We start from the raw sequence: 23,477 nt of genomic DNA, 5'->3' as shown, positions 1-23,477 counted from the left end.
ATATATATATATATATATATATATATATATATGTTTGTGTGTGTGTGTGTTAAAAACAAACACACATACACAAAAAATTAGGTTAATTTGCAATCAATCTGAAGAAGTATTTTCAGAAGGTGCTATGTCTGGTGAGTATATTGGATGCGGTTGAACTACGCATTTGAGCTTCAATAGCATATCCTTCACAAATTTTGTAATAAATGTTGTCATTCAAGAGACTTAGCGTTCGTTACTCTCATAAAGGACGAATCCTTTATGTAGCAATACTTCACTCAACTTGTTCAAATGAACTGTTACATTCGATTTCAGCTGATCATTCCTCGTTGATGCCAATGTGGAAGGGAGATTCACTTTTAATTCCCGCAATACACCACAGAAAACTTTTCTTTTTTTTTGCAATAAAAGAAACAAAACTGTGATTTTGAAGCGGTTCCAAATGCCATTTTATCGCCTTCTTGGAACTTCCGGAATCAATTGATTCAAAAACTGCTAAGCAATATGAAAGATATTTAAGGGTTTGAGCTGAGTTTTCACTTTTAACCCATGGAAATCAAAACCGACCAGTGGGATATGACGGAGTAGCATCACCATAAATTTCTAAAACTGCTTGATGCGCTTCGGATGGATATTTCTTCAAATCAAACAAGAATTACTGTCGAAAATACAACTTGAAATATTTCCTTATGCACAAAATTATCGTATTTAACAATTGTTCACAGTGATATTTCGCAATATCACCAATATATACCTCTGATCAAAGTACATGCAAACACTAAATATTTGAAAAATATATAAAATATGTCAACCTTGCGAAATACTAAGTGAAAATTTAAAATTGTTTATTTGTTGATATCAATCGGATATTAATTTGTTATTTATACTGAAAAGTTTCTTTTTTACGAAATTTACTTTATATATTAAAATAACAATGTTAAAAATAAATGTCACATGCTTGTGTTTATATTGATTCAAATATTTTCACTTCTTAATTTTCAAAAGAAATATTAAGGGCTTTTATATACCTACTGCGGAAGCAGAAAGATGAATAATTTATAATATTATATATACTGAAATATTTCATATGTAATGAAAATACTATTTTTTTATTTTTATTAATAAGATATGTAACTAAAGAAAAGGATAACAGGTCAATTGAAAAGTCCTCGGCCTACTATAGTAAAACACATATTCGAAGCCCAATTTATGGATTTTTGCCATCGTTTTGACTAACTTGTGACACTGTGCATTGTCTTCGCATCCCAAAATACAGACGCCATAACCTTGCCAGCCGACTATTGCATTTTTCCATGCTTTGGAGCGGGTTCATCGTATGCAGTCCAGTCGGATGACTGTCGATTGGACTTCGGAGTGAAATGATGAAGCCATGTTTCATCCATTCACATATCGACGCAATAACTCGGGTTTATTACGCTTGATCATCTTCAAACACTGCTCCGAATCATCAACTCGTCGTTGTTTTTGGTCAAATGTGAACTCGCGCGGCACCCACTTTGCACAGAGTTTTCTCATACCCAAATTTTCGTGAATGATCTGATGTACACGTTCAGTTGATATCTTTAGAGTGTCTGCATTTCACTCAATTTCAATTTACGGTCATTCAAAATCAGTTTGTTGATTTTTTAAAATGTTTTCGTCGGTGACAACCTCTTTAGGGTCTTCGGAGCTCATTTTACCACGTCTAAACTTAGCATACCAATCCATGATAGTGTCCAGAAACCCAGCATCAAGAAATGTTTTTGCTTCAACTGAATTTTTTCCCTTTAAAAAGGAACATTTTATCAACACAATTTTATCCAGCTTTTTCACAATAACAAAAGTTGCTTCACTCAAAATGCTATAATTCACAAACTAATGATCCGACAGTTCTCAAATTTATACACGCATCTTTTGAAGGTTAGGACTACTTTCTAGTAGCGCCATCTATATGTCAGGCCGGGGACTTTACAATTGACCTGTTATTACTGGCGTGATTGGGAAAGTCGAACCTTAGCGGATTTTTCACTTTTTTCTCTTTATAAATGCAAACCTAGCGCTTATTGGGATTCGAACCCTCGGTTACTGTATCCAACTGCCTTTATCATTTTATTACCAGAAGGAGTTGTTTTTTATTAAAATATATTGAATATTAACATATCGTTATTATCAATAACTAAGACATTAATTTATTATTGACTGAAAGTTTCTCTTATAACGACTTTATATTACGCTATAAGGGCTTGTATACAGCTATCAGGTTAAGAGAAACGTTAATTTACACAGTTTTATTAATGTATTTTACCAAGATGCAAATAATTTTATGCATTTATCTTCTCTATCGTTTTATGTAAATGTTAAAATAACTGTTTTAAGATGGTAAACAATTGGGCGATTCCCAATTTTCACTTCGAAAGCTGTTTCGAAGAATCATTATATTGGAAGGAATAATCTGACCGATAAATATATGACCTTCGGTTTCATTTTCGTAGAAATGTTTTTGAGATTATATAAATTAGTTCGAATTCTTTTTAAGTTCCATGATCACGACCTTTAAGAATTAAGCTTATCAATGATATATCTATTTTAAATCATGTTTCATGAGATTTTTGTTTGTTTGTTATTTTAGTTTACTTCTTCAATCTTTTAATGTAATTGTTGAAATTACTATTTTTAATGGAATGGAGAATATATATTCAGTTTTCCTTCAGGAACGACTTTGATGAATTTAAAATAGACTTTTAATTTTAAGCTTTTTAAAAATGAGACACTAATTAAAAATTAGTCAGTTCGAATAGCAAATAAACTAAGTCACATATTTCGAGAGCAATTGAAGTTCTAACATATTAGTTTCTTCAATAGGTTAGCGTATCAGCACAATATCAATTTTAAATCACGTTTCATGAGATGTTTGTTTCTTTGTTATTTATATTTACGTCTTCAATCTTTTAATTTAATTGTTGAAATAACTCTTTTTGATGACATGAAGAATATATACTCAGTTTTCCCTCAGGATGGACTTTGATGAATTTAAAAGAAACTTTTAATTTTAAACTTCTTAAAAATGACAGATACTCATTAAAATTAGTCAGTTCGAATAGCAAATCAACCAAGTCACATATTTCGAGAGCAATTGAAATTCTAACATATTAGTTTCTTCAATAGGTCACAGTATCATCACTTACTCTTCAGAAATGGCCATTTCAAGAAACGTTTGGTAAAATCAGTGATTTAGAGTACAAATTGTTTCAACATCCCAGTTTGGCTCTTATTCATTTCACACTCAGTTTTCATATTAGAAAGAAAATATTTTGTAAAATATAATATTGACGAAACACATATTTATTTATTGTTATTATTATAGCAATAATAATAATGTTATAATAATAATAACAATAATACTTTATGATAGTTATAAAAATAATTTTTCTCGTTATTGCAATTACGTTTATAATTACAATTTTAATTTAATTATTGTTATTATAGTTTGACAATACCGTATAAATTGAAAAAAAAAACGTGATGGTAAACAATATTAACATAATTCCATAGAAGAATGGAATGTTTATGAATGTGTGTCTAAAATATTAAGGATATAACAAAAATCGAAAACATATTCTTTACACATAATTTTAAAAAAATTGTTTATCACAATATTTTTTTAATTTTAAAATTAAGTTCTTATATCATTTATGTATTTAAATGGAATATAATTAATTATAGTGTTGAGCAGTATATTTGAATATGCAGATTAGTTATATCAGAATCACCATAGGATATTAATGATATTTAAGAACCAGTATTGCTTTATGTTCTGATTATTATCTTTGTGTGACTGAATTAACCGAAATTCTAGGTTAATCGACTTGATGAATAAGAGTGATTTGGTGATATATGGTCCTTTTAACATTTTTCGTCCTTTCCGAGCTAGTTTGTGTGATGGACTTACCAAAATTGCAATACTCCCATGTTAAACACCGGTATGGTTTCAATCACAAAAAGACCGATAATGGTAATGATCGACACGGAACGAACCGCGATCGATAAGACTCGATGGTCAACGCAAATCCGCAGCAGCAGCAGCAGCACTCACGGCGACGGACTAAACATTCGTAGTAGGCTCCGGTGGTTTTTTATTCAAGGAGAAAGCTGGAGGCATGGAGACGGGATAGATGATGATGGCGAAAGAAACCATCACATGACTGTTTGTTATTTTTTTCCACGCTGCCATAGACAACGCTGTTTGGTAATGATTTTATCATCACGTGAATGCGGGAATTACCCTTTGAACATCCGTGGTGAATTGCATTCGTACGAGGGAGTTTTTCAAAATATACTGCCCGACATAGAAATTACCGTTGTTTTGAATTTTAGGTCGAGAATTATGGATTAATATTGACGTTTATTTTTTAATTCAAGTTCTTATTGTGAAAATAATAGTGTAGTCTATTCAAAGTTTTTTTTAGTAATGCGTCGTGGATATTTGTGACGTCGAAATATTACAATGTTGCCGCATTAACTCTGAGTTTTAGTTCAGTTTGGCTTTGACATACAAGAAAATGTCTGAAAGATGACAAAATCTCTCATATTTCAAATTAAAACCTAAAGAATAAGAATATTGATATCGATAAGTGAAAGAACCAAAAGTAAGTAAGTTAACTTTAAGTAATTCATTAAGTAGTGAGTCCAACTGCATTGCATAAATAACTTTTTTTTTTGTGGACAGTGTATTCAGTCACCTTTTAACTTTAAACATTTTATTTGCAGATCAAAATTCCCATGATTTTAGGAGAAATATTCTTATGCAATGTAGATAATTATCATACATAGTTGATTATGAACTTTCATACAATAATATTTTACGACTGAAATAAATATGCGAATCAATTGAAATATGATCACATATTTGGAGGAACCTTTCCAAACATTTGTCAACATTTTGCAATCTTACCGAACGGAAAACATTGAATAACGTGGCGCCAACTTTGGTGAACTAGGCGTCTCGCAGTGCAACGGATTGATTGCAGTGGTTTTTGGCGGGCATGAGTCACGTTTAATATGATAGATGGAGAAAGTAATTCAGGAAATTATAGATATGAATTTGCGATAACGAACGATTATTAAATTAAAAGATATAATAACAATAACGATGTTTTAACAACGGTTGGGTAATTGTAAGATGTTAAATGTTGTTGTCGAAGCTAAATGATTGGTTATGCATTGCTTACGTTGAGAATATTTAAATAATAGTTCATCATAAAATAAATTCATCAATTAAAATTAACTGAATTTAGGATTACCGTTAATTGATAATAAATATAACTATAGAATTCAAAGTCCAGTTAACGTTATATTTTTGCTGCCATGTCATATTTTTCAATATCCATGAGTTTTGCTTGTTTTCGTTCTTCTGCCATATGTACAGCTAGTGTCCCTCAACTGTAGAAGCTGACGGATAAGCTTTAGTAGCACACTGAAATTTATTTTGGGATATTTGCTTTTATTATGCCTCAATATCTGTATCGAGCTACTCAAGTTTCTATTTACAAGGAATATATTTGTCTGATTGTTTGTCTTTGATTGAATGATTGGCGTAGAACGATTGAGATCCCATAGGTCATATTAATTATAATAAGTATTAATTATTTTAATACTGGTTAACAGGAAGAACGTTGACTGTGTTAACATGAATTGTATTAACCGCTGCTTTAGACATAGTTATTTAATAAACCAAAAAACAATAGACCTAAACCATTGTTATTGATTGTTTCATAGCCATATTTTCCTAAAATCTTTAGCTGAAATGGATAAATCAGTTGCTAGAATAGAAGTAGACACTTCGTCAAGTTAGTTATAGTCATTGCGTTAACTCGTACACTAATGTAAACCAAACCAATTAAAGCAATCTTGAGATCTTCCGTCAGCTCCATCTTGAGAAGGTATCTCATAAATCTTTCATATAACAGACTAAGGATGACCTCTGAGGAACTTCGATTACCTATCGATCATTTGACTAATTTCCCTTATCATGTCATAAAATACTTTTTCTCTGTGAATTTTTTATTCTATTTTATATATCTTAAAAATTACATATATATCTCTATCTTCAATCAACGTTTTAACAATGTCAGTGCTAATGTAACCAATACAGAAATTTTTTTTATGTCCGAACTTTGATATGCCAATGACATTCGAATCTCGTAGTCTATCTGAATTTTTGAAGCGAAGTTACTACATATCTTTGACGAAAAGGTTAATCAAAGATAAATTCAACATTATATCGTTAACAAGAGCTTACTAATTTTTCAACAATCATTACTATTTTGTTTAATTTGAAAAAAATCTGACCCGTAAGCACATCAAATACTTTTAAAAACATATTTATATGTCATATCCTAATTGTCGGTTTAGGTTTCATAGATTTTAAAAGTAGGATTTAAATGGCCCAAATAAGTTCGAAGACAATGAATTATTTAACAATGTTTTGTGGTGTATATGGTTGCATCATCACCAAAAAATAGTTTTTAACTAACTACTGAAGCTGAATAAAAAATGTCACAGCAGATGTCTTCTGACAGAAACTGATACAAAATTTTTGATTAATACATTGTACCATTTTTTTTAAAATTCAAGGAACATAATTTCTGAAATTTTATTATTCTTTATTTTGACACATTAAGTTAAATATATGTTACTTATTGATCAAGAAAGAATCATATTTTAATGTTGTAATAACACAAAATGAAATCAGTTGCCAACTAAGATGTTATCCAATAGTCTACCAGCTGTAATACAATTTTTCAATTAAATAACTGAATAAAACATTTCAATTTACATACAATTAATATCTACTATTATTACAAAAAAATGCAACAATAACCAGGAAGGAGAAGAATACATTGAAGAGTACACTTACATGTCTAAATGAGGCTATAAGTATACCTACGTTTTAAATATTACCAGAAAGCTTTTAGTAGATTAACTTACAAAAAAAACGTTATGTTGATTTTTATTTAATTTATACATTCTTTTCGTGTTTTTGAAAAACACACTATTTTAATCTGTTATCATATAATTTGATTTATATCATTATATATGAAAAAAGTAATCGAACAAATGTCAAAGGATATTTTTAGCTTTTTATTAGTAAAAATACCTGCATAGATAATATCTATTTACAAATATGCACATATTGCTGGTATTTTTCAAGCGTTTCACGTCATATTTAATGGATTTGTTGAGATGACTTACCTAGAAAATGTAATTTTAACTTTTCTTGATAAATTTGTTATTGGTCTGCGTTTTTGATTCCAGTTAATTATTGATTACTAGGACCTCTTACAGTTTCTTAAAATTATCTATCTCGTACAATATAACTGTATATTTCCTGTTATATTTTTTGTGGTTTTATACAGAGGACGTGAAGATGGCCGATGAGGTTCTGTAGAAACGTCCTCAGAAAAATAAGGATTCTTGCTTTATTCTACATATGATACATTAGATGAAGACGTTCTTGGACCACTCATAGACATTTATTATATAGACACATATTTTTGATCAAGTCAACTAATCGTAACACTTCTTCAACATTTTCAACAATTCGACACTTCCATGTTTTTATTAAATAAATTGTAAAAATAAAAAAACATACTACTAAAAGAGCTGACAAAATTCAGCACCGTATACCAATTAAATGCTGGGTATATGACGATATATAAGTTATATATAACATAGTTGTGCCAACTTAGTGACAAGAGAATTTTTAATATCAATTTAAGCCACCATTTTTTATAATCACATATCATTCCACACATTATACTGTACATCTTACTGTACGGCATGTGTTTTGGAAAATCCATTTTTCATTATCGGTTTTAAATCAAATTTGGTTTCTTAATACTACAATAAGTGTTAAGTCACAGAACGTCTTTTAATACTTCTATGTACATTTTAATATGGGGTTTTTGTTAATCACTATGGTTTAGTCGGTTGTTGCAAGTTATTATTATATTTCACTTGGATTTCAATTATACAATTCTTAAAGTTCTGAATGTTAATTATTTTTAGTTGATTAGAATATCCAAATTCATACTAACAGGTTGGGGAAAAACAATTTCCTTTTTTTTTCAGTATGTATTTCTCAAATTTAAATAAAATTAATTTATTTAGGAGTTAAAAATAGAAAGTTCGCTTCAATCATCTGATTTCCTGCGTGTTGTCCAGTAGCAGCATTGCTTCCACCTCGCTGTGATTTAGCAACCTCATTTCATGTTTTAAGGCGATATTTTGGATCACTTTGCGTATCCATTTGTTTTGGAGGTCATCGTGCAGCTCTTGGTTCGCACAAGTTTGTTTTGGAGTGTTGGATTACTAGTTAATTCTATCTCTTAGTGCAACTCCATGTTTGCACCCTATAAGTCCAAATTAGCTTTATGATTGACTGATAAACCAATCTCTTTGATTTTAGGTCAAGTTGAGACTTTCTTCCGATTAACCAGTACAGTTGCTTGACTTTGAGTCTAATCCGCACTGCTTTTTTCCTAACAAGGAGTTTCCAGTTTAACCTACTATCGAGATATATTCCGAGGTATTTTGCTGATTCTGCTTGAGGAATTGGGTATCCGTCAAGTGATATAATTAGGTTTTCATCATTTCGCCGTAACGCAAAATTAACATAGACATATTTGGAGCTACTAAATTGTATTTTCCAGACTCCAGGCCATTTGTAGATCTTATTGGCCGCTACTTCTACTTCTACTACTACTTTCTGCAGCCTTAGACGGAGATACATCTTTTACTGCGATAATTGTGTCATCGGCAAATGTGCCAAATGTTACTGTTTCTTTTGTTGTTGGGATATCAGTGTAGGAATGTTCGTCGGGTCGGTCAGTCGGTCGAAATGTGTGGCTGCCGTTGCGATTATTTGTCAGAACACTCACTACTATTTTTGAAAGGAATTTGCACTAGAACTGAAAACACTGGTTGAGGAAATACTGTTTGTTTCAATGTTAAATCATACATGTGGTCGACGGGAGAATTGAAAGGATATTAGGTTGGGTAGAGGAAGTACGGTAGCGTTGTGGAAGTGGTACTATTACAAGGGGATGGAGAAAACAAAAGAGAGCGAGACCTCGTCGTGATAGTCTTTTATAGCCTGGAACTGCATGGTACCAATCCACCGGCGTTGCCAACCTTTGTACTTGTTGGTGAATTTGTGGTGGCCTAAAGGGTCGTGGTGGTCGCCACATAACTCCCCTCATAGTACCACTGCCGTGGAACGTACCTCTATGTGGTGCAAGTTCCGGAATGCACCCGCCATCACGCAAACAAACGCCCAGGTATTGCTGATGAGATGGGGATCCCAACCTGGGTGAGGAGTTTTACGGGATCAGCTGCCATCGGAGTTGTAGCAGGACGTCGTGCGTCTTGGGGCGTTTAGCTTTGTTTGAGGGTACCTATAAGTGTGTTACGTGTCCCGTTTCGTGATGCGAGGGTGCTCATGTGTCGATGGTATACATGATGGGCTTCTGTGGTTTTCGTCCATCAGGCTAGTCTCGTGGGATGTCGTCGACCATGTGATGTTGATGGGTTCTGTTTCTCGTGCTATCCTTCCATGCACGTGTCAAGCACCTGTCGAGTAGCTTATGTTGAACTGATTTACCTGTTAGGCACTTTGATCACGTCGGGGTCACCAATTGTAGGAATGTTCGTCGGATCGGTCAGTCGGTCGAAGTGTGTGGCTACCGCCGCGATTATTTGTCAGAACACTCACTACTATTGTTGGAAGGAATTTGCGCGAGAACTGAAAACACTGGTTGAAGAAATACTGTTTATTTCAATGTTAAATGATACATGTGGTCGTCGGGAGAATTGAAAGGATATTAGGTTAGGTAGATGAAGTAGGACAGAATTCAGCACCGTATACCAATTAAATGCTGGGTATATGACGATATATAAGTTATATATAACATAGTTGTGCCAACTTAGTGACAAGAGAATTTTTAATATCAATTTAAGCCACCATTTTTTATAATCACATATCATTCCACACATTATACTGTACATCTTACTGTACGGCATGTGTTTTGGAAAATCCATTTTTCATTATCGGTTTTAAATCAAATTTGGTTTCTTAATACTACAATAAGTGTTAAGTCACAGAACGTCTTTTAATACTTCTATGTACATTTTAATATGGGGTTTTTGTTAATCACTATGGTTTAGTCGGTTGTTGCAAGTTATTATTATATTTCACTTGGATTTCAATTATACAATTCTTAAAGTTCTGAATGTTAATTATTTTTAGTTGATTAGAATATCCAAATTCATACTAACAGGTTGGGGAAAAACAATTTCCTTTTTTTTTCAGTATGTATTTCTCAAATTTAAATAAAATTAATTTATTTAGGAGTTAAAAATACACTTATACACCAAACAAGCTCGTGTGGTTTGGTTCGCTTCAATCATCTGATTTCCTGCGTGTTGTCCAGTAGCAGCATTGTTTCCACCTCGCTGTGATTTAGCAACCTCATTTCATGTTTTAAGGCGATATTTTGGATCACTTTGCGTATCCATTTGTTTTGGAGGTCATCGTGCAGCTCTTGGTTCGCACAAGTTTGTTTTGGAGCGTTGGATTACTAGTTAATTCTATCTCTTAGTGCAACTCCATGTTTGCAACTTGAGTGAGGAGTTTTACGGGATCAGCTGCCATCGGAGTTGTAGCAGGACGTCGTGCGTCTTGGGGCGTTTAGCTTTGTTTGAGGGTACCTATAAGTGTGTTACGTGTCCCGTTTCGTGATGCGAGGGTGCTCATGTGTCGATGGTATACATGATGGGCTTCTGTGGTTTTCGTCCATCAGGCTAGTCTCGTGGGATGTCGTCGACCATGTGATGTTGATGGGTTCTGTTTCTCGTGCTATCCTTCCATGCACGTGTCAAGCACCTGTCGAGTGGCTTATGTTGAACTGATTTACCTGTTAGGCACTTTGATCACGTCGGGGTCACCAATTGTAGGAATGTTCGTCGGATCGGTCAGTCGGTCGAAGTGTGTGGCTACCGCCGCGATTATTTGTCAGAACACTCGCTACTATTGTTGGAAGGAATTTGCGCGAGAACTGAAAACACTGGTTGAAGAAATACTGTTTATTTCAATGTTAAATGATACATGTGGTCGTCGGGAGAATTGAAAGGATATTAGGTTAGGTAGATGAAGTACGGTAGCGCTGTGGAAGTGGTACTATTACAAGGGGATGGAGAAAAGAAAAGAGAGCGAGACGTCGTCGTGATGGTTTTTTATAGCCCGGGTCTGCGTGGTACCAATCCACCGGCGTTGCCAACCTTTGTACTTGTTGGTGAATTCGTGGTGGCCTAAAGGGTCGTGGCGGTCGCCACATCAGTATATAGCGGATATAGGAGTGGTCACAAGACATCTTGTGAAACTCCAGCCGAAATAGATTTCAGTTCAGTTCATACCCGCATAACAGCAGATGCAATAATGACAAAAGTTTTTAAAAACAGACATAGAGTTGCATATGATAATATATACTCCTTAAGCGATCTCTTGTTCGCTAATACAGATATTGATGCAACTAGCTTTCTTTATGTAATATAGATTTAAGATGCAGAGTTATTTGGCTTGAACTGATGAACCAGATCGCGACAACAAAAGCCGGAGTTGAAGTATTTGAAATCAGTAATACAGGAGAATGCATCTAGCGCTACATACAGGCATCTACCACCGAAGTAATAAGCCGAATCGGCCAAACGAGCTTTTGACTCTTTAAGATGGTGCGTGTGGAAAGGAATGGTTAGAGTCAATATTACCATCCACCTCGTTCGAGCATTTATCTTGTCCATTCTTCTGTATGACTCCGAGACTTGGCCACTGCTATAGTCTGACATCTTTAAAATTGAGGTCTTAGGGTCTTGAGGTAACACGTGATACCTAGCGGGAACTGCATGTTTCCTTCCAAGATGGTATTAGAAGTGAATTAAATCGTTTCAGATACAAGAATCAATACACAATTTAAGAACAAATTCAGAGACGCAGACTAACCAACCTCACAGACTTTTGTGGTGAAATAGTAATTTTAAATCGAATATAACAGCAAACAGCTTCGACCAAAATAATAGCAAGCGATCTGAAATCCAAAAAAATAAATTTGAAATCTTGAAAAATATCAAGATTATAATTGTTTGACACCAGAGCAGCTGCGGACGACCGCCAAGTGAGGGGAGATTTAAGGAAGAATGTTCGAAATTCCGCTGAGAAGTAGAGAGAAGTAGGATTTATGATGAAGTATCGAGCTACTTTTGGTGTCCGGTCTTATGCAAAGCGCCCGAAATTTTGTAATCGCTATTTAGCTCCGTGGTGATGTCGGGAGATGATATTTGTTGGTTTACAACAATATTTTGAAGAATTTCATCGATTGTTTCCAAATGGATGAAATGAAACAACATTTTCGAAATGAAAATGTTTAAATCAATTCTAACGCCAGTGTTATCACTTAAGCACACATTACCATGAACGTTACACACTTTTTATAAGCTTGCGTTGCATGACGGGAAAAATCATTTTCGGAAGCAAAATATGACAAAAATGATCTGGAATATTTCACTCTTCACTCAATCTGTCTTTACCGAATAAACAAAACAGTTTTATATTTACAATATTCTGTAGATTGTTACCTTTCAAACCCTTTTACTAGATATATATAGTTTTAAAACCGTATATTCGGAAAAACCGACATTACTTTGTAACCAACCTAATATATTAACAGCGGCAATACTTATTTAATAATTAATAAAGTAATTTTTTTGCGTTTATTTATCATCAAATCCTCTGCAACGCATTTAATGGAGATTCTTTATGATTAAGTATTATACTTTATGAACGGATAAAATGGGAGTTACTAATATTATTTAATAAACCTATATAAAATGGTTGTATACAATTTTTATCCCAATTAATTGAATGAACCTTACTAATATTTTTGCGATGAATTTACTAATATAGATATTAAAAAGCATATTATTTTAATTTTGCAACCAAATGAGCTCTTACTAAAATATATTAAATAAATCCTAGTTTTTTTAAACCACGTATATTCGTTAAATTCTTGGTATAATAATAAAACCAGCTTAATTAACAACAAATATTAATGTAAGTGAACAATCAATAGACTATTTAATATAAAAAATTACTAACTTTTAACAAATTCCCTAACGATTTTTAAACAATTTACTTGTCTACTAGGTAAAACCGTCAATACAATTGTGAATGCAAAGGATTTGGGGAGTTATTGACAGTTAGACGTAATCTGAAAGATGCGAAATGATATATTAGGAATAGAACAAGGGATTTCCAATACCTGCAGGATATTGAGGGAGAGTAATTTTAATTCTTTTTAGTTAAAAAATTGCAAAATTAAGGTTGAGATATTTCATTAGATGGATATATAATTTAATGAACTTCGGTTATTTTTAATTTGCCTGTCATTAAATACCTAATGGTGCCCTTAGTGGTGATTACGTACGTCTTTTAGGAAATACACTCCAATCAATATAAATGTATTAATAAATAAGCTAGGTCTGCAAATTAATCAAAACTAATCAATATAAATTTCATTTATCGCATATACATATTATAAAAACTTAATTAACTAGCTAAAGAAAAATGTTAATGCACCGAAACTTTTGCAGTACTTCCCCAACTAAAAGTTAATTATATACTGAAAAGACTGGAGATTTACTAACTGGACTTTTAAAAAATTATGTATCGGTGGCATATGTATAAAGCTAATTCCATTTTTGAATATATCCATACATATTTTATGAGCTCACCTTTGGATGCTGGAGCATTGTATCCAGTCTTCCTTTAGTCCTCTAAGCACATCATATAGCTGGTAAGATTTTTCATGTTATTTCTCGACATTCACACTTTCGTTTATATCCTATTCTCTTCTAATTTTGATCTAACTACGTTGCGTTTCTGCTGTTTTTTTTCTATTCGTTTTTTTCTTCAAAAGAATTTTTCTAATAAGATGAGGTTAAAATTTCATTTGTTTCTTCTTGCTTGCATCTTGCTCTTCTACCAATATGACTAATATAAAAGAGTCTAACATCGGTGAAAATTAATATTGCATCATTAATCTCTTTTTCGCATGTTGTTATGAAATATTGGGTGGGCAAAAAGTTTTTTTCTGGATTTTACATATTTTTCAAAATATATTTAGTTATCTATATATATATATATATATATATATATATATATATATATATATATCTATATATATATATATGTATATATATATATATATATATATATATATATATATATATGTATATATGTATATATATATATATATATATATATATATATATATATATATGTATATATGTATATATATATATATATATATATATATATATATATATATATATATATATTTGCTATTAATATGGGTATTTATATTCATTTATAGCATCAGTTAAGTTAAAGTCTGACTCATTATATTATTGTTACTATCTGCCTTTATTTAATATTTTTTAAAATTTAAAGAATGTCTAAAAAATGAAAAATCCTAAAAGTTACAGGTTGATGAAATAGGGAGTTTCAAAAAAATGTTGCGCTATCTTTTCTTGTAATTTCTAATTGTAATTGTGGTATTAATTGTAACATAACAATTACATGTAAATTATATTGTATTTTTTTATTTTTTTATTTTTCACTTTTTAACATTTTTGATTTTAAAAAAAACATATACATTTTTTGTTATAGTTTTACTTTGTTACAAATTTCGAATAAATTAGTTCAATAGAACTTAAAATATCATATCAACCCACTCGAAAATAGTACTTTTGAGAAAAAAAAAACGCGCTTAAAATTTCTGGTAAAATTACGTGTATATATGTTATGTAATCGACGATCCAGACTATCCCGCCATCTGTTTTTTTACTGGCTACCTAACTGGTGAACGAGTGAGACGGGTTGATGTGTTTTTACCCTTAGTAGCGCCTTGTATCGCCGTTCAACCAATCGTCTCTTCTATTTTGAAATCATTCAGTTAACTGAAATCAAATTAATTATCACGAAAAGAAGACAGATTGACGTTAGATTGGCAACCGTTCCACAGTTATTCTAAGAGTTACTTGGTGTAGTTAAGGGAGTTTCTGCAAATATATCACAGCTGAAGCTATAGGTCAGAAGAGGTAGATTAAAGGTTTTTATTGGAATCTGAAGTCACCAAAATTTGGAAGACCATATCGTAGAGGGTTACCATCGAAATTTGGTCTTCAAAGGGATACTGTCAGACGAAGATACAGACGATACTCAAACATCAATATAAGCTGTCCAGACGGAATAATGAACATATACATCCTAGTGGCCATTTCTCTAAGAGGAAGGTGTTATGTAATACGGCTCAGACTGGTCAGTTTTTCTAACTACCTAACTGGTAAACGAGTGAGACGGGTTGGTCTGTTTTCTCGCAAATGTACCTTACTTTCCGTACCTTTTGGTTGCTTATGTCTAAACCCGTGTATATTTTTATTTATATTTTACTTTATAGTGTAGATTTTATATAGTTAGTTGTCTAACTCAATATTTTTCAGTTAGTCTTATCATTTTTAGTCGATTTATTATTATATATTATAATATATGAACTTCTCACTATAAAAAAAGCACTTTTAAAAGTATATGTGCAGCAATTTACATATAATTATAAAAAGAAATCGCTCCCAAACTGAATTATGGTCGACCACAACCGGCGGCTATTTTTAAAATGTAAATCGATACTATAAAAAAAGAACAACATGGGCCAAGATGAATGGGTGATGTATGCGACGGTAGACGAGGAAGAGCGGCCCGAGCCGGATTCTCCGTAACGGATGTGTTAATCGACGGATCATCACGAGATCGGTGAAACTTGTTTTGCGCGCTTTTTTCTATATTTATCGCTAATAGTGACCCTGAATCTGGCCGACCGCTCGAAATGCGTTCGAATAAGGCGGCCGTTCCGATTGCCCGTCCGCGATACCGCTTCAGTCTGGCCCGGAAACTTAACTGGCTTGGGCATTTCTCCAGAAGGTTTTTTAAAATGTTGCTTTGTCATGCATTTTGAGTTACTGTTGATATGGCTCTATTAAATTACTGATGCATTGAATTTAAAAATAGTATTTTTAGAATAATATATAAAATTACAGCCGGTCTAAACGATGTTTGTATCAGAGCCAATCTCTTTCAATTTTGTCTAGCCTCTAAAGATGTGCGTAGTCTAGCGTTTTCATACTGAATTTTTTCATTTCTATTTCTATATATATCAACTCTGGTTATATCAGCTGACAATAAAATGAAATTAATGGTTTGGCCATATTCAAACAATTTCTTTTCAATCGCATTGACTACTTCCACACCACGAACATCTTGGCGTCAATATATTCTTCTCCCTTTCTTCCCCTAGTTCCTTTCTAGCTTCTCCAGGTTTCAACATCCACCTTTTCACACATCCATAATTATTCGTTTAAAAAATCATATTTTATACCACCTTTCTGCACATGCATAATTATTCGTTTAAAAAATATATCATATTTTATATCATTTCAGTCAGGAGCGATTTCGGTTATTACATTTTTCTCTCTTAATTCATGTGAAACTCAAGTATCTAGTGTTTTCCTATGTAGCTTTACGTAAATTATTCAAAACTGTTTATAGTCGATGATTAGTTCTGCAGAGATGCTGCGAGATGATTCCGGATGCGTTCGAATGAAGCGGCCGGCCCGATTGACCGTCCGCGATTCCGCTTCGGTTTGGCCCGGAAACTTTAACAAGGATTTTTTCAAATATAGCTTCGTCATGCATTTGAAGGATTTATCCATTGTTGAGATACTGTTGATAGGGCTCTATTAGATAACTGATATATTGACAAGACAGGGGTAAAGCAAGGTAATGAACTCTTCCCATTACGTTTAAATTGCGTCTTCGACAAAGTGATCCAAAAGTGTTGAAAAATAAACAATCTAAAAAGTTTAAATCAAGTTTGGACGAACCAAAATTTACATCAGAACACTTAAACAGCTCAAAACAAATGTAGATTCTAACAGAAAGAGCAGATAAAGTAGACCCACAAATTTCATTTGAGAAAACAGTTTTTATGACTGGCACCAACATTTTTCGAAACTAAATACTCATTTCAAACATTTGTGCGAAACTATTAAATAAAATGGACTGAAAATAGGATAATAAAATATAGATAATATTTTTTTTATAATATCTTTATTAGATACGCTTAGTACAATCTTAATTATAAATTAATTTATTACTAATTTTCATTTGTACTTACACTAATTCACAAGCAAGACGAGTGTTAGAAAATACATCAATATGAATTCCTCAATTATAAAATTAATGATACTATATAACTAATAGCCATACTTTGTACTAAAGGTATACACTTTATATAAGTTCGTATGGTTTGGTTTGCTTAAATCTCCTGACATCCTGTGCGCTGTCCAGCAGTTGTATTGCTTCCACTTTAGTATGATTTAGTAATTTTCTTACGTGTTTCAAGGCGAAATCTTGGAATCTTCGCAAATCCATTTGATTTCCAGGTCACTGTGCAAGTCACTGTGCAATTTCCGTTGGTTACGTAGCGATAGGCATTGGTAATCAACCTTGTTTTGACAGCGTTGGATGACTAGTTGATTTTAATTTTTAGTGCAAGGCCATATTTGCACCGCATAGGTCCAAACGGGCTTTATAATTGTCTTTGATTTTAGATCAAGTTTAAAATGATATTGTATGGATAATATGAATGCTAATATGGTTCATTATCAAAAAATGGATAGAGCTTTTAGACTTACAAAATACATCTACAACAAAAAAGGTATTTCTAAATATACAAAACTGAGACATTACAACACCGTGACCAATTGGGAGTTCGTTTATGGACCTGAGGCTCTCATTTTGAACATTGCAGATCCAAAGGAAATAATGAAAAATCATTAGAGACATTTTAGTGACAAAACACACTGAAGAAGTAACAAACAAGTTAAGGGCAAATAAGAAGAATGGAATGAAGCTCACAGAATTTCCTGGTTGAAACAATGAAATTGATCGCTCCGATTAAGGAGGACATGAAAGAAGCCAAAATAACACAAAAAGAATTACAGAATAGAAGGGTTTTAGACGAAATGTTTGCGACTACAAGGTGGAGTAGCCAGAAGAACCCAGGAAACCTGGAACCAAATGTTGGGATGAACGAAGAAGAGCTCATCTTGCTAACAATAAATTTTTTGGTATCTTCATAACAAATGGAAGGCTGCTTACATAGGTTACCTCTTATTTGTGGAAACAAGTAGTTATCAAAAGGAGAAAAGAGAATAATTCTGCTGTGTCTTTGCTCGTATTCCGGCAGTTTTTTCGCTGTGTTCTGCTTAGACGCATCAAATGTAGCCGATAGTGATCCCCAGTGATTCTCCAATTCTTCAATATTCATCTTCAATTTATTTTATAAATCACCATCTGATATAAATCATCATATGTATATTCAAATTTAACTCGAATATTGTACACACTCATTTAAATTTGTGACGTCAAAACGTCTCAATGTTGGCGCATCACAAATAATTGAACAAAAATGTCATTAAATATAATTTGATTTATCAATATAAACAATAAAAACTACAATTAAATGTACAGCCACAATAGTTTATAGTTCGGAGTTATAACCTCTCATTATTGTTGCTTTCAAGAGTTTTACATACGTCTGACAACTAGACGATTTTAACAGGCTCTTTCGTTTACGTGTCCGAACTTCAGGCAGCATTGTATCTCTTTCTAACTAGAACAAAATGAGAAGGAAATTATTGTCTGATTCTGAAGGGAATTTACAAATTGTGGCAGGCAATACATTAAACATCTTGTTGATGTATGTACAAAGAATCTTTGAATAGACTATATATTTATAAGAAAACATTGTTATATGATTTCAATCAGCGAATGCTTGTGTATTATATCAGGGAAGTATTTTTGGCTGTATTTGGGAAGTATTTTGGAAATAATACAGTCCTTTAGGTATGACTATATGGTTATTGGTTACTTTAAACATAAGATCTGTTTCATTCTTATCTAGAATATATTATCAGATAACGTACGTCAAACATGAAACAAATTAACATTGACAAATGTTCGAATTAATTACAGCTTGAAAAAATAAACGTGATTCTTCCTTCAATAATAATAATTTAATAGTATAATTACTATAACAATTTTATTCTATTACAATTATTAGCATATTTATTGCTTCTAATATTTATAATATAATAAATAATTAATGTATGTACATATTAAATAAATTCTATTTAAACATGCATGCTTTGTTAACATATATTTTTAATTAAATTAGCTAATATAAATAATATAAAAATAATCTAAATATTTATATAATTATTTATATATTATATATATATATATATATATATATATATATATATATATATATATATATATATATATATATAATTATAGGAATATTTGACCACTGTCGGATAATTGGTTTGTGAATTATAGCATTTTGAGTGAAGCAACTTGTGTTATTGTGAAAAAATGGATAAAATGGAATTTCGCGTGTTGATAAAATATTGCTTTATGAAGAGAAAAAATACAGCAAAATGAAGCAAAAATTTGGCTTGATGCCGAGTTTAGACGAAGTTTAGACGTGGTAAAATAAGCACCGAAGACAGTGAACGCAGTGAACGCTCAAAAAATGCTTTTGAATGACCGTAAATTAAAACTAAATGAAATAGCAGACACTCTCAAGATATCAACTGAACTTGTACATTATATCATTGAAAGTGGGTGTCGGGCAAGCTCACTTTTCACCAAAAACAACGAGTTGATCATTCGGAGCACTGTTAAGATAATCAAGCGTAATAAACCCGTGTTTTTGCGTCGATATCTGACAATGGATGAGACATGGCTCCACCATTTCACTCCGAAGTCCAATTGACAGTTATCCGAGTGGACTGCACACGATGAACCTGTTCCAAAGAGTGGGAAAAATGAGGTGGAAGAACAATCGGCTGGCAAGGTTATGGCGTCTGTATCTTGGGATGCGCATGGAATAATTTTCATTGACTACCTTGAAAAAGGAAGGACCATCAACAGCTATTATTACATAGCGTTATTGGACCGTTTGAAGGACGAAATCATCGAAAAACGGCCGCATTTGAAGAAAAAGAAAGTGCTGCTTCACCAAAAAATGCACCGTGTCCCAAGTCAGTGGAAACGATGGCAAAAATCCATGAATTGGGCTTCGAATTGTTTTCTTATCCACCGTTTTTTTCATTTATTTCCCCAGCTACTATTTCCTGTTCTCAGATCTCAAAAGAATGCTCGCTGGGAAGACATTTTCGTCGAATGAAGAGGTGATCGCCGCAACTGAGGCCTATTTTAAAGCAAAGGACAAATAGTACTACAAAAATGGTATCGAAAAGTTGGAGCGTCGCTATAATCAGTGTATCACCCTTGAAGGGAATTATGTTAAATAAAAAAAATAATTTTGCCAAACAAATGTAATGTAACAAATTGAATAAAAAAACTAAGCCAAAAAAGGTGTTTCACTTTATAAAAAAGGGACTTTTCAATTGACCTCTTACAACATCATCTTTGGCTTTCGCATCACATGTTAGCAACTAAAGTACATCGGTGAATTTGGCTACAGTAAATGCTTAACAACAAAAAACTATTATAAGGTAAAATTCGCTGGATCAGTTAGTTTGCAATAATCCTTTATTCAACACAACAGAAGAAAATATAACAAAATTACATAATATTTCAACCATATCTGAAATCTTTTGTATAGAAATCATGTGATACACTTGCTTATTGAATATATATAAGCCAAAAACTATCCTGTAATGTTAAAATCAATTCGGATTATTCAAGGCGATTTCGTAATAATGTCGTGAATATTAATCTAAAAGGCGAATTTTCTACATGTAAACAAGCATTCTTTCGCATATTAAGATAGCGCTAATTTATATCAAGGTGATCTATTAAATAGCACAACAAAGATGATTAAAAATAAACGACTATTGCGGCATTCGAATTTTATCAGAAAGTGATTCAACGATTTCGTTAACATTTCTAAAACATTTAAACATTTACAAGCTTTGTATTCTTTGAAAGACGGCGCTGTTGAATTTTTGTTTTTGTTTTTAATCGATTACTCGATCGTCGATTTTTAGTCAATATTTTCGCTAAATTTTTGTTTCAGAGAACATATTCCAATGCAATTTTAATACTATCAAAACATTTTCAATCAAAGTGACAGACGATAACATATTATATTACTGTGTATTAATTTATAGAGTAGTATATAGGGTGTTAACTTAAAACAAATAATTTCAGAATTGTTTTGAATGGTATCAGCAGGACGGTGCTGAGAACATCATTTCGCTGTATTTCATTGGATAGTTTAAATTACCATTACAGGAACCAGGAAAGAAAATATTTATTAGAAATGCATTTTATTGGTTAACGATTTCATATGCATCTCATGACCAACCTCTGAAGTCTCATTCCATTGACCAATTAAAGGTAATTTTTTAAAACAATTTAATTAAATAGAATTCTATATAAATACAAATATAATCAAAAATCAAAAAGCTAACATATTAGTAGATAATGAGTATATTGAATGTATATACATAAAAAGTAATGAAATATAAAAATATAAATAAAAGGTAATTAAATGTGAATATAATAAAAGCTGTGATCTAATTGAAAACATATCTCGTGGCAAATATAATCAAGATTGCCTATAGCGCTGTTTCCCTTTTTCATATTTCTTTGGTCAATATAAATAAGACGTATTAAAGTTTCTATCTTTTTGTTACCGCATACTGAAAGAAAAGCAGCCCAGATGAAAGTGTGTGTCTGTTAATATTTTATTCACTTGTTCAACACAAAATGTACTGAGGCAAGCTATAAATGTTCTTACAATGTTATTGTGAAAATTGAGGAATGGATATTTAAAACGGTTAAATTGTATGATATACGACAGAATGGAGAAAACATACCAAAAAGTAATACTTTAAAGAACAGCAACAAAAAATTTAAATGTATGACATGTCAAAATTACTACAGTGCTCTTGTTATGGTAAAATCGATGAATTAAAGAAAGAGACAGCTTAAGGATATATTAACAATATAATAAAACAATCATGAGATAATTTCTTGTCTATAAGATCAAGCTCATCTTGTACAAATTGTACTTTATTTTGAATTGTTATCTCGGTAGAGTAGCGCTAAGTCAATACATTGATTATAAGTATCTTAACAAATATATAGTTGTTTCAAGAAAATGAAACCCTTCAAAATAATTAAGTTTTTAACTGATGGCACTTTAGAAACAACTTTTTAAAGGGTAACAAAAACTTTACATTTAATATAATCACATTTACCTTCAATGTATATGAACAGAAATGCTCTATACAAATATTTGTATATGTACCACGTTAAAGCAATGCTAAGTCACACGCACATCCTTAATCTAGTGAACTTGGGTTGTTTCTTCCAAGGAAAACGACGTTTGGTTTTTTTTTTATTTCCGCACATACACTGTATATACAACACCTTCGAGAATGAAGATATATTATAAACTTATAATAGTGATTATAATTAAGGCACAAAAATGCTGATCGTACTCAATGTCAGATACACAAAAATGGCGTCATTAAGAAACCTTAGAACCAAACAATCGGGTTATATTAATTAGCCGATCAAATGCCTTTGAGGGGAAATTCAAGTGAACCAATCAAAAAAGTGGTCTCAGAGTCAGCATTCGTTGGACCACGCAAAACATTTCTTCGGTTTCGCCTATTTAAAAACTCTATGGTATTAATTGCATCAGGTACTTTTGTTATCAACTTCATGTTGTAAACTCACTGACATGCTTCTCTTTGGAGTATGTGGCATTTCGTCGAAGGGTAAATAAAAAAAAAATCAGTGCGTTGAAGATGTCTGAATTTGAACTGTTTTCTTGTTTCTCTTTATCTGATTTTGAAGAAAAAGTGCGGCAGAAGGTTATCGAATACTGCATTGAGCATGCATTATCGATTTCAATATGTGAATAGTGATTACGACGCTTTAAAAATGTTGGCATTTACAAGCTTTGTATTCCTTGAAAGACGGCGCTATTGCATTTTTGTTTTTGTTTTTAATCTAATCGATCGTCGATGTTTAGTAAATCAAATTTTTAGTCAATATTTTTGCTAAATGGTTTCAAAAAACATATTCCAATGCAATTTTAATACTATCAAAACATTTTCAATCAATGTGACAGATGATAACATATTATATTACTGTGTATTAATCCATATAGTAATATATAGAGTGTTAACTTAATACAATAATCCATTTATCTCATTTTGAAGAAAAAGTGCGGCAGAAGGTTATCGAATACTGCATTATCGATTTC

At 32.1% G+C, this 23,477-nt stretch overlaps 1 protein-coding gene across 1 annotated transcript in view; it reads right to left on the bottom strand.

Annotated features, from left to right (window-relative positions):
- LOC143206037 (uncharacterized) overlaps positions 1 to 4,101 on the bottom strand; it is a 93,110-nt gene extending 89,009 nt beyond the window's left edge. The window contains exon 1 of the mRNA XM_076418977.1: positions 3,947 to 4,101. Within this exon, the coding sequence (XP_076275092.1) occupies positions 3,947 to 3,966 (20 nt within the window). The 5' untranslated portion in view covers positions 3,967 to 4,101. The remainder of the gene's footprint in view (positions 1 to 3,946) is intronic.
- Positions 4,102 to 23,477: the final 19,376 nt, after the last annotated feature.

Source organism: Rhynchophorus ferrugineus, unplaced genomic scaffold (genome assembly GCF_030347505.1).
Source record: "Rhynchophorus ferrugineus isolate W39M unplaced genomic scaffold, kcgeb_rfMv2 rfM1, whole genome shotgun sequence".
Lineage (NCBI taxonomy): Eukaryota > Metazoa > Arthropoda > Insecta > Coleoptera > Curculionidae > Rhynchophorus > Rhynchophorus ferrugineus.
Note: the sequence above shows the minus strand (reverse complement) of the source record. Positions and strands in the feature narration are given on the sequence as shown.